The sequence below is a fragment of the Lactuca serriola genome, chromosome 1 (assembly GCF_051521515.1).
Source record: "Lactuca serriola cultivar US96UC23 chromosome 1, Lser_US96UC23_V15, whole genome shotgun sequence".
Taxonomy (NCBI): domain Eukaryota; kingdom Viridiplantae; phylum Streptophyta; class Magnoliopsida; order Asterales; family Asteraceae; genus Lactuca; species Lactuca serriola.
In genome coordinates, this window is record NC_136408.1 from 137663840 (window position 1) to 137677048 (window position 13209).

Genomic DNA, 13209 nt, shown 5'->3' on the forward strand with positions numbered 1-13209 from the left:
TTCCTAAAACTTGGACACGGTGGAATTCTACCCGATACCGGCCTTAAACGAGGCTATAGGTCGCACCCGATTGAGTTTCCGTCACCCGACGAGGATATTTCTAAAACTTATGAAATAAATGTTTTGGGCTAAATTCATGAGTTCCTAAATGATTTGGACCCTTATTGAATGATAATAAACATATAATTTTAGTTAACTAAGCCCAAAAACAATATCGGGACATTTCGATCTCCGACGAGTTATACGGGTAGAATGGGTTTTCGGCGATGAACAACTTCGGGTTGTTACATCAGGTACTTCTAGTCAATGGGGAAAGCGAAATTGTGACTGTACACACACATTAACAATTTATGATTTAAGATTACACAACGTTTTATTTATAACTCTGATTTTGGATTTCTGTTTATGAACAAATGGTTTTATTGTGACTACAACTTTATGGCATTGGACATTTACTTTTGTTTAAAAAAAATTATTGTGAAATTTGGGATGTTATAGTTAGCCTTCAAAACCATAATTATTGTGTATACTATTCATAAAACATTGCAGAGGAATATATATCATTAGTTATGGAAAAGAAAATAATAAAGAAATTCAGAAGAAGCTAAACCTTGAACATAGGCATCATGCGTAAGGCAAAAACTACAAGGGCTTTTTGACATGAAAGTCCTTAAGTTTGTTAAAATTTTCCCGGTTTTGTATATGTGATGATTTCTTATTCGTTAATACCCAAAGTTTGCTAATATTTTTTTTTCTATTTTATTGGCCCTTGTTACCTATAATTGTAATTTTCGAGGTGGATATGAAATTAAATTTGCAAAAATACCATTAATTTGACAAATCTTTTATCCTCTCTAGCAGTCTCCCTTCCTTCCTCGTTGGCTCGTCATTTCCCTGCCGACAAACAAACCTTTGTAATTTTCAGTCGTAATCTTTCTCAGACTCGTCACTTCTTGTTCCTTCTCTATCATCGCTGCTTCAGGTCTGTTTGTCTTCATGTCGGTAGTTAACTATGAAGGGACATTCTTATAGTTTAGCTTCACATGTTAGATCATTTCATCTTATTAATCACAAATTACATCATAATCCTTTTTTATTTTCTTAACAGATGATTGAATTTTGTCTATTTCATTTACTGTTGCTCAATTAATTCTGGAGACTTTGAATTTGAAACCATAGAAAGGTCATGGCTTGTTAGTTTCAAAATCATATCATTTGGATCAAGCCCATAAATCAAAGTCGAAATTCTTTAGATGTATGCTAATACTAGATCCAGTGATAGAGAATTTCAAAGTTGAAAAGATTTTTGTTGCTAATTTAGGGGATCTATGAACTTCCAAGTCAAGAAACGTACTCCTTTTTTGTTTAAATCTTTTAATTGTTTGTTGATATACAGTGAAACCTTGAAATTTCCTCTGTGTATTGCAATTTCTCTTATGAGGGCTAACAGTGAATCTTCTAGTTGTTTACATAATGGTATTTGGTGTTGATTTGTTTAAGTGAGCATCAAATGGATTTTATTTAGACAATAGCAGGCATGTTTATGTGAGTTAATCAAATCCAAAAGAAGGGTTAAAACACACACTCTGTACTATATAGCTCCAAAATCTACTCAAAACTTGAAGTTTGGGAATAAAAAGTGGCATATTTATACATTTAGAGTTCATATGTGTTGTAATCTAATCACTTTAAAGTTTATTTTTGAAGAATTCAAGGATACTATTATCATTGAGTTTCAATTTGTTTGATGAGATTTAAGTAGCATATAGTAGATATTAATAGTTTCGTATTTATGTAGAGGCATTGTGTACCAGATCCCTACATTGGTATATAAGGGAGGAAAGCGGGTGAAACCAACTTTCATAGTCGATAACATGTGGAGGAGTTTTAGAACTTACTAAGATACACCCGGTATATAAGGAGAAACTTTAAATAAATAAACAAAATTGTGGGAAAGGTGAAGAGTCATCAACTCATTACTCATAATGGTTGTTCTATCTGAACTTCCAGAAGGATCTTCATCTTCTTCATCAACTCATGGCCATAGTTCACCAACTTGTGGCTGTAGTTCATCAACTGATGGTCATAGATATGATGTATTTCTAAGTTTTAGAGGTGTTGACACTCATCATAGTTTCACTGATCACCTTCATGAGGCCCTCATTGATGCCAATATCAATACCTTCTTGGATGATGAAGAGATTGAAACTAGGGAAGATCTTAAACCAGAATTAGAGAGTGTGATCAAAGCATCCAGGGCTTCTGTTATCGTCTTGTCCAAGAATTATGCTTCTTCAACATGGTGTCTCGATGAATTGGTGTTGATCCTTGAGCAGCGTATGACATCCAACCATATTGTTATCCCAATATTCTATCATGTGGAGCCCACACATGTTAGGAAGCAACTAAGTAGCTTTGGAGATGCAATGGCTAAGCATAGACCGATGATGGAGGTAGAGACAAATGCAGATAAAAGATGTCAATTAGCTCAAAAGATGGACCGATGGAATAAAGCACTTATAGAAGTTGCTAATTTAAAAGGAAATGATGTAAGAGGAAGGTAACCACTTTCTTATGCACATTTACATAATCCTTCAATTTTGTTTGATTAACACATCAATGTTAGTATCATTTTCTCCCAATGCATTTCAATAAGTTTCTTTAACATCATTAAATAGACATATATTTGATCTATTAGGATATAAATAAGATTCACGTAATTTTATCTAAGCTTTCAATTATGAGATATCATAAATCTGTTCATATAGATGGATTAATTATTCTAGTAAATTCCACACATTTGTTATGAATTTTGTGTATCATCATAAGTTAATTCATTTAGACAAACTATTTCAATTATTTTTTATGATTTCCATTAAGAAAGCAAGATTTGAAGGGTTTTCTATGCATCTACTATTAATTATACCATGCCACCTTCAAATCATAATGTCTTTTATGATAAATAACTTCTCTTACCTTCAGTTAGTAAAAGAATACCTATAACTGACACTTTTTTTTCAAACACGCCACAATGATAGTTATGGCCTTGTGAAAACGTAGTGAAGTTAGGTTGCTCATTACTAAATCTGGTATTACATTGGCATCTTTTATCTTATTATAGTATGACCTTACACATTGGATACTTGTATAGTTAGACTTGTAAACAGAATATCGTTTTAATGTGAAGGACTTGATTAAAATTAATAGGTATGATATAATTTTGATTTTGGATCTTTTGACAAATTAAATCTCCAAATCTAGTTTGTTAGTTGTGTGGTTCTTATAAAATCTTATTTCAGGCTAGAGACAGAGTTTATTGAAGAAATTGTGAAGGACATCCACCGTAGATTACATGTACCCTTAAGGAGCGTTCGATCGCAGCTTATTGGGATGGAATATTATATTAACTTCATCACTTCATGGTTGAAAGATGGATCCTCATACACAGCAGACATACTCACTATTTCGGGTATGGGTGGGATCGGGAAGACATCTTTAGCCAAACATGTCTATGGGCTATATTCACATGAATTCCACAAAAGCACTTGTATTGAAGATATTAGTAGGGTATGTGATGGAAAGTTTAATGGGTTGCTTGATTTACAAGAACAACTGTGTAGTGACATTTCAAAAACAAGTTCACTTAAAGTTCGTGACGCTTCAGTATACACCTCAAAGATAGAGAATGTAGTAACCTGTAAAAGGGTGTTTCTTGTTCTTGATGATATTAGTACGCTTCATCAGTTGGATGCGTTACTTGGAAGCGAAGGTTTTCACCCCGGAAGCAAAATCATTATAACCACAAAGGATAGGCATTTGACAAAGAGTTGTGCACTATTCAAAACAAACATTGAACCCATGCATAAAGAGCTCGTGCTTCAAGGCTTACATTAGATCCAAGCATGGTAGCTTTTGTGTCTCCATGCATTCAAATGCAATTATCCCAAGAAAGGTTACAAAGAGGTGTCATATAAGCTTGTGAAGTATTGTCAAGGACATCCATTGGCTCTTGAAGTATTGGGAAAATCTCTATATGATCGAGATGTAACTTATTGGGAAGGGTGCATAGAAGGGCTAAAGAAAGAAACAGATTCTCATGTAAATAATGTCTTGAGAATGAGCTTTAACTCCTTGCCATCCAAAAATGATAAGGACTTGTTTAAGTATATTGCTTGTTTTTTTTGTCGGAATAGATAGAGATCTTACTGAAACAATATTAAAGGCATGTAATATAAACATAAGATCTGGAATCCCAAATCTCCTCAACCGATTCCATCTTTCTATTGGAGGGAAAAACGAATTGAAGATGCATCAGTTGGTTCAAGAGATGGGAAGATTCGAAGTACGTCAAGAATCACTTGATAAGCCATGGAAGCGAAGTCTATTATGGTGTCATGAAGAGTCATTCAGAGTGTTGAAACGAAAAAAGGTAAGCGGCCATGTATGCTTTTAGTAGTGTGTATACCTAACATATTTTGTATTGCCTGATTTATTTATTTGCATTATGTTTCTTATTAGGGTAAGGGAAATCTTCTAGGCCTTAACCTTGACATGCGCATGCTTGAGAAACAGAAGTTGGGTGTATCATATGAGCTGAAAACAGATGCATTAGGTAACATGGATAATTTGATGCTACTACAACTCAATTATGTGAACATGAATGGGTCTTATGCGAACTTTCCAAAGGAATTAAGAGGCCTGTGTATGCATGGGTTTCGTTTAAAGTCTATACCTTTAGACTTGCCGATGAGGAATTTGGTTGCTCTTAACATGTCGTATAGCAATATTGAAGCATTTGTCGGTTGTTATAATAATTCACAACGGCTTGAGAAGAGGCAAAAGGTAAATTATCTTCATTTATTATTCATGCATCTTGAGTTGATGAAATTCGTTACTGTTATAACTTATTTCCATTTGTACAGTTGGATGGGCCATGCTTAAAAGAGAAAAGGTTGTTTGGATCATTGAAGATTCTTAATTTAAGTTTCTGTAAACAACTTCGTAGTCTTGGAGATTTTGACAAACTTCCTGCACTTGAGAGGTTAATAGTTAGACATTGCATTGGTTTGCTCGAGGTTTGTGAATCAATTGAGAAATGTATTGAACTTGTCTTCATCGATCTGAGCTATTGCAAGAATCTCGAAAAACTTCCAAGAAACATAGGCATGTTGAGTAATGTTAAAAAAATGTTGCTAAATGGTTGTAGTCCTGGTGGATCTCGAATCCATAATAGAGGTATGGATTCACTGGAATTATGCAAGGCTAACAACATTTACATAAATACAAGAACCTCTTCCTCTGCCTTTGCAGGTGCTATACCAAGTGATTTGAAGGTGTTTGCTTTTTATTTACCGAGGTCTTTAGTAAGTTTGTCACTTGCAAATAGTAATTCGTCCACTAAATCCTTTGCCATGGACATGAGTTGCCTATCAATGTTAAAGGAATTATATTTATATGGCAATCATATAAATTCCATGCCCAGTTGTGTGAGAACCCTTCCTAGGCTTGAGATGCTTAGTATGCAACATTGTAAAAAATTGAAGTCAGTTGAGCATCCTCCACGTACACTAAGCAGGTTGCTCTTTCCTGTCGATGAGCGTGTTTTACGCAAAGTCGTTTTTGATCCAAACATGTCCCTACTAGATTTATCAAGAAGTTCGGTGGTTTATTCGGGTTTTTCATATGAAATTGAAGGCATTGTGAAAATCCAACCAATGGTAGGTGTGGAGGAGAAGGTATTACGTAGCTTGGGCTGGAGTAATTTAGACTTCCTTAACGAAAGGCACTTGGGAATCTGAAACCCAGGTTTTTTTTAGTTAATTTTTTTGTCTCTATGTGAATATGTATAAAACACTTCTTATGGAGATTAATTAAGGTGGTTGTATTTGGCAGATGATTTATGAATTTGGAATATTTAGCACACATTGTGAGACAGAGGAGATGCCGAGTTGGTTTAGGCATAGAAGCATGGGGCCATCAATATCATTTACCATCCCATCATCATCATCATCATCATCATCTCCAAACAACCTCCTTACAGGACTCAACTTCTGCTTCTCTGCAGACACATTGATAATTCCCGATGATTGTGTTCCATATACATATGATTCTCATTTCCCTTGGTCACCAATGATGACAACTAGTAATATAACAAAGAACCGCATGTGGATATATGAATGTTACGTGAACACACATGTTGTTGATGGAGGGTGTTGGATGTTATTAAGTCATTGGATGTTTGGGATGAATGAGATGGAGGCTGGTGACCACATTATTGTTAGTGTTACAATGCCGGATTATCAAGTCGTAAAGGAGTGTGGGGTGAGTCTTCTGTATGAGGATGATGGAGAGAAGAAGGAAGAAGAAGATACATTGGGTTATTACAAGTCATGGAATCACATAATTGGTGGAGATCTCTCTCCTTTTCAAACTACAACAGGACAATACATCCTAGACAACCGACGGTTATTTGCTGATGGCATTGAATTGTATCCCTATCATCATAAATTCGTTCCAGACGTCCCCGAATTTCAAGGTAGATGTGATTTTTGTTAAATATATTATTGTCATTGTCATGTCTTATGTATAATGACCTACCTGACCCATCACCCACTTTCTTTAAATAGATGGATAATGACCCATTTATTTATTAAATCTTTTAAACAAATGGATAATATGACCCAAATCCACTAATTTATTATTGATTTTATTGACCTATAAGATAAGATTTTGTTTTTATGAAATATATAAAATAAAATTTGTACTTTTAATTTATAAAATGAATAGACCCAAGCATTGATTCATCTAGTCTACTGCAGGAGGTCCAGGAAAGCCCATCAAAATAGTTGGGATCAAGTCCAGTCCTTATCACTCTTGTTTGGCTGCAATTAATAGAGTTTTATTTTTTTTATTTTGTGTCTTAATAGAATTTCGTTATAGGTGAAACACTATCTTTATGTTTGGTTTGGTATGGAGTGCTGGCATCCATTTTACCCTACCTTGAGGAGTATTTCAGCTTTTCATTTTCTAGAAGATTGTTAGCTAAGAAAATTCTAGTAGCAAAAACTATTGGAGAGACCCTTCCTCTTGAAAGAATGGGAAAACCCTATTATATATATACATATATATATATATATATATATATATATATATATATATATATATATATATATATATATATCATTCATTATCGGTTACTTGTTTATGGTTGTGAATTTCCTGCTTATTCTCTTTACTCTGTGTAGGAGCTTATCAATACAGTCAATTGATTAAGTCTTTCGATATGTTGGATCACATAAATATATATGTACCCAATACGACTACTTTGTCCAAGTAGGTTGTTGGTGAACAATGATTAACATATCACTTTTTATCTGTTTTCAGCACAAAAGAAAATGTGTTGGTTCAGAACTTTATCCCCAAGGAAGCCTGAAATAACTTGTGGGGCACATGAGGTATACTTTTTGACACCCAAACCCTTTATCTCATCACTTGAACAAAGGCTTACACAACCAAATATTAGGAATCAAAGTACTCCATTGGTTTGGGGGTGTAACAAAATAAGAGGAATTATGACCTTGCAATGAACACTTGAAAATGCCAACATTAAAATTTTGAATCATTTTCTGTTCATACCATGTCTAGAGACAAGGGGTCAAAATCTTGGATCAAATTCTCACCACTCCTGTACTTGATATGCAGTTGAGTCCAATTCATAGATTCATCATGTTCAGTAGATGTTGTTCTCGAGCAAATTCTATGTTAATAACAAACTATTGCAATTAATTTGGAAAAGAATATGAAATTGGTTAAGCATATTCCTTGATTTTAAGGAGTCTTATTGATAGATTTCTACCCAGGATAGGACCAAGCAACATGTTGAGAATGCATAAATTTCTTCAAGAGTTTGGAAAGAGATTTATCACTAGGAGTCATTAATTCTGTTCTATCAAGAAAATGCAACATAATATTTACACTTCCAAGTAACTATCTGTTTTCGTAGCATTTTGTATTATATCCTGTAAACTTACATAACTTTTAAAATTTTCTTACTTTTCCTTTCCATGTAGGGTAAGGGGGAATCTTAAAGGTGTCATCCTTCACATGAAAAGGATTGAGAAAAAAAGGCTACGTGGCATGAATAGAAGATGAATGCATTCCGCAAATGGGTAACATAATGCAATTGCAACTCAATTGTGTAACTCGGAGTTATATCCTACATTTCCAGAAGTGTATACTAACTAGCCTCAATTGCAAAACTATACACATTTCAAATTGTATGGTATTTCCCAACGACTCTTTTAAGCATAGTTGTTAAAATTAAACACTTCTCAAATTGTGTGCTGTTTCCTGATCATAATTTTAACTGAATTTTTGGTCTCAATCATTGGCTTATCAACAGTGTCCAACTTGTATGGGCTCAAAATCTCAAATCCTTTATAGGATTCTATAAATCAGCTACAGTCTACATCAGTCTGACACAATTCTTGATAGAAGCTCATGAACAAGCCCATTGTATATACTCCACTCCTTCAAGATTCCCCTGTTGTACTTGTCGGATTGAAGGCAGCTCACTCATACTACTAATAACACATTTCAAATTCCCCTGAAGCATCCCATTGAGGTTAAACCTCCTGATGAAACATGAAACTTCCTCTTTCCCATTGAATTAATTAGTCATGGAAACTAACACAGATTGTATCCCTAGAATAAACCTAATGCCCCTAACCTCTGTCATGTACAGCCATCAGCTACCACCATTTGACCTAAAATAGCTAGATTTGGTTGGGATAAATTTCAAAAACGAATAATAGTTTCACTACAAGAAAAGTCTATTTTAGTGACTAGTTTTTAGTGACGACCTAAAATGTGGTCACTAATAACATCATTTAGTCACCATATATTTAGTGGTCACTAAATTTTTGGTAATACTACAAATTTAATGACCACTATAATGATGGTCGTCACTCACCCGTCACTAAAGTGTAGAATAAAGTTTAAATAATTACGTTATAGCAAGTATTAGTGACCACAAATAGTGGTCACTATATTGGAAACTTAGTGACGAAAAATAATGGTCACTGGATTGGAAGGTTAATGATGAAAAATAGTAGCACTAGAGACTTAGTGACCAAAAATAGTGGTCACTGAATTGGCGACTCAGTGAGCAAAAATAGCGATCACTGGATTAAAAACTTAGTGACCAAACATAATGGTCACTAGCTATTTATATATTTATGAGCTGAAAAATAGTAACCAGTAATTGAATATACAGTTGAAAATTGCAAAAAGGTTAGGACCGTATAATGATCACCGAACAAATTTTATTATAAATTTAAAAAAAAATAAGAATTATAAACTCATATTATGTAAATGGCCACGATGATGGTTTATTCGATGGAAGTGCATTGTGGTAATTTCACATTAAATATACAATGTTAAATAGCATGGTGGCATTACATACATATGTGTTAATTTCATTTTAGTGATTTTTACCCATTTGATGTTAAGGGTAATTTCGTAATTTGGTATAAAGGGGTTTGGAGTAATAACAATCCTAGTAAGGGTCTTAGTGGAAATGCTTAAAAGATGAAGGGTGACTTAGTAAGATAAGTTGAGGGCTAAATACTAATAAAATAAAGCAAAATGTGGTTATCATCTCCATTACGTATTTACGCTATGCAGACCTCCCATCGCTTTCCTTTATTCACAATCTGCATCGAACACCACCACCATCGTTACTTCGCCTTCCGTCTTCCGTCGACGCTGCTACCGCATCGAATCACCACTTTCTCCTTTGTTCACTACAGTACCATGCTCCAAAGTTTGAAGCCCTAGTTTTCCCAATTGAAGCTTTGATTAGGTAATCACTTCCCCAAAATTTGATTAACGTGTGATTAAGGCTCGAAAAACCTCAATTGGAGCTTAATTCCTCGCATTTGATTTTATGTTCATTATTACTAAATGTCGAAAGGTAATTTTATCCTTTCCTCAATCTCTCTTCTCCTCTTCCTCATTGATTGCTTAGGGACGACATCCTCCTCTACCTACTTTTCCGGTTCTCGACTCCATTATGATTCCTGTTCACAATCACACCCTTACACAAGCACGTATGAACACACACAATTGAAAACACATAGAAATACGTAATCACTTATGAAAGGAGTCGATTTCTTTAACTTTATTTGGTAGGCCCTTCAAGCTCTTTCCATACAATATGGGGTATTCCAGTCAATATTCACAGTTACCGGAAAGAAAAGGTATCTCATTTTTTAGCAATGAGTACTATTAGTTTTATGCTTTTTAATTTTTGCTTACAAAGTTGTTCCTTTTTTATCAGCGTGAAAGATGGCTTTAACCCATTCTACGCCGCATGTTAGTTTCCTCTTTCAAATGACCATTTTCCCCGTGAATGGTAAAAAATAATTTTTTTCCTTTTTGTTGTTATTACCACCACCTCCTCCAGTTAATGACACCAACCCATACAATGTATTTAGACCAAGGGAGAAAGCTCACAGACTTCATACAAGAAGGGTAAGTCTGTGAATTCTTCATATTTTTACATAATCTAAGGTATTAAATTTTTTTTATATATTTTCAGATGCAAAGAAGAGAAGACAATGTCCAATCATTTGAAAAGCTTCTTAATCTTACATTTTATTTGTCATTCAAGTGAGACGCAATCTAGATCAAGCCAAAAACTTACTAGAAGCTTTACTCAAGATACCCTCACACACACATTTCATTTTATTTATTTATTTTTTTGGTAGTGATAATGACTAGATGAAGAATGTGTGCAACAGAGAGAGGAGAAAAAGAGAGATGTTTTACCTTATGAGAATCATCATTCACAGAAGAACCTCATCCCTTTCAGCTTTCAGCTTTCACCTCTATGCGTGTAGTTGGTTGAACACAAGTTTACCCTTGGAAGAAATTAAATTTAATTTTTATCCACATTGATCTTTATATGTTTGTTTTTTGAAATATTGGATAAAATATATGGATTTTGTTTTTTAAAAATGACATTTAATTCTCATATTATAATTGTTAAGATTTATTTGGTTATTGTTGTTGTATTGTAAAAATTTATAGGATTGATTTTTCTTTTGTCTAATTGGATATTGTTATATTTCATATTAAAAATGACATTTGATATTTCAATAATTTTTTAATTATTGACCCCCTTTTTGTGTCTAATATGATAAATAAGTGACGACCTGTTATAGTCGCTAATTAGATAGAACAGTGACTACTTTCTGTGGTCACTAATCGGATAAAACAGTGACGACTTTTATTGGTCATAAATAGATAAAATAGTGACGGCTTTTGTTGATTAGTGACAACATTTAGTGACGATGTCACACCCCAAAACTAAGAACGGCGGAAATGTTCTGGGGCGGAGGACGTCATGTAATGTATCACAACAATGCAAAGTAGTAAATAAGCAACAACATCATCCATTGCATTAATAGTATAATTTTAAATACAAGTGTGTTCTTTAATAGTATAAAACAACATAATGAATAATAAAAATATAAGACGAGTCTTGACTGCTCCGTCTTCACAAAACCTGGTTGTTGTACCTGTCTATTTGTGACCTGAGAATACAAGTTATTTTGAAAGCGAGTATCAACAATAAAGCTGGTGAATTCGGAAGTATTTTAATGTGTCTTTGATTTGTAAAACTGTAAGGAAAAGACTTGTAAATGTTTGAAGAAAAGTTTGTATAAATATGAAAATGTTTGTAAGTAATTGTAAACGTTTGAAAACCCTAGAAAATCTCATATTTCCTACTAGTATAAAAAGTAGTCTTCTACCAAGACCCAACTGTTTTGAAAATAAGCATCACTGTAAATGTGACGGTTTTTCCCCTATATAACTATTATTATAAAATTATAGTCTACCTCATCGTTTATGTGAATGTGTCACAAAATAAAGGTAATAAGGAAAATATTATATTTATACCAATTATAATCTACCTCGTCGTTTATGTGAATGCGTCACAAAGTAAAGGTAATAAGTAAAATAATATATTTATCAAATATAATCTACCTCGTTGTTTATGTGAATGCGTCACAAAGTAAAGGTAATAAGGAAAATAATATAATTAAATCGTATCCTTTTGTATTTGTAGTTTGTAAAGTGTAAATACTGTAGTATTGTATAAAGTGACTACTATTGTATTAATTGCCTTAAATTGAGTAGTAAGGTATAATGTGATGGCTAGATCTCATACTAAACGCTCTCCCTGTCAAAAAATTATGGGAACCAAACGCGACCCCTGTAATGATTGCAAGCCGTGAACATCCACATTAAGATTTATATAATCATGTATACCTAATATAACTATCACCTTTTGTTTAGAACAATGCGTTAGTGAGTAATTGGTATAGTTAGATAATGTAATTGTTCCATGCTATAACACCTTATTATGTTTGTTCTGTTATCGTGTATTGTATCTTCCTCCCTGTTTCTCTTTATTGTGTGTTCTCTTATGTTATCATGTATCGTATCTCTTCATATAGTATGTAATGTATTAGTATGTCTGTAATTGTACTTTCGTAATTGTATCTCTTCATATAGTATGTATTGTATTAGTATAGACTCATGAATGAACTGACTCTTGTGTGATTCTTTGTACTTGGAACAGTAAGTAGTATCTCCTAACTATGCCTATTATAGTTACTAGTAATGTATGTGTGTAACCGAAAGTATGCCTTTGCTACCCAAAGGTACTAAATTGACTGACAAAACTTTTATGTCTATATATGTATACATGATATATAACTAATATTTAGACGACATTCGGACGAATAACCGATACCCTAAGGCCACATCCAAACGAGGAAAAGGAAATAAAGCGAGCTAGTCGTCCTAAGTCATTTAAGCATTACTTATATAACTATACATGTATAGGCATGCATTTGACAATATAAAAGTTTAAAAGAAGTTTGGTAAAACCTTTGAAAAGTTTAATAACTAAGAAATGATGACTTGATGTCAGTTTATAAAACGATTTGAAAGTAGTTTGTTTGACAAGACAGTTTTAAGTATAAGAAAAACCTTTGTTTGAAACACAATTGTAACAGAGTTTGAAAGGAAACATACAGTATGTAAGACAGTTTGATAAAGAGTTTTAACATGTAAAAACGTTTGAGAAAGTCATTTGAAGTAATATGTTTGGTAAAACATCTAAACGTGTAGTAAATC

The 13209-nt window shown here is 33.5% G+C and overlaps 1 protein-coding gene across 1 annotated transcript; it reads left to right on the forward strand.

The window, feature by feature from the left end:
* The first annotated feature begins 1985 nt into the window (after positions 1 to 1985).
* LOC145062013 (disease resistance protein RML1A-like) lies at positions 1986 to 10379 on the forward strand. The gene is made up of 9 exons (XM_079009625.1): positions 1986 to 2560; positions 3300 to 3769; positions 4194 to 4429; positions 4519 to 4842; positions 4923 to 5735; positions 5893 to 6535; positions 7384 to 7454; positions 10192 to 10259; positions 10340 to 10379. The coding sequence occupies exons 1-9, from the start codon at positions 1986 to 1988 to the stop codon at positions 10377 to 10379; spliced, it is 3240 nt and encodes a 1079-aa protein (XP_078865751.1).
* The last annotated feature ends 2830 nt before the right edge of the window (positions 10380 to 13209 follow it).

Excerpts from the sequence above, each read along its gene's own strand:
- LOC145062013 (XM_079009625.1), top strand. The coding sequence starts at position 1,986 with ATGGTTGTTCTATCTGAACTTCCAGAAGGATCTTCATCTTCTTCATCA. Across the intron at positions 4,430-4,518 it reads GAGTGTTGAAACGAAAAAAG|GGTAAGGGAAATCTTCTAGG; the intron begins GTAAGCGGCCAT and ends GTTTCTTATTAG. Across the intron at positions 5,736-5,892 it reads TGGTAGGTGTGGAGGAGAAG|ATGATTTATGAATTTGGAAT; the intron begins GTATTACGTAGC and ends TGTATTTGGCAG.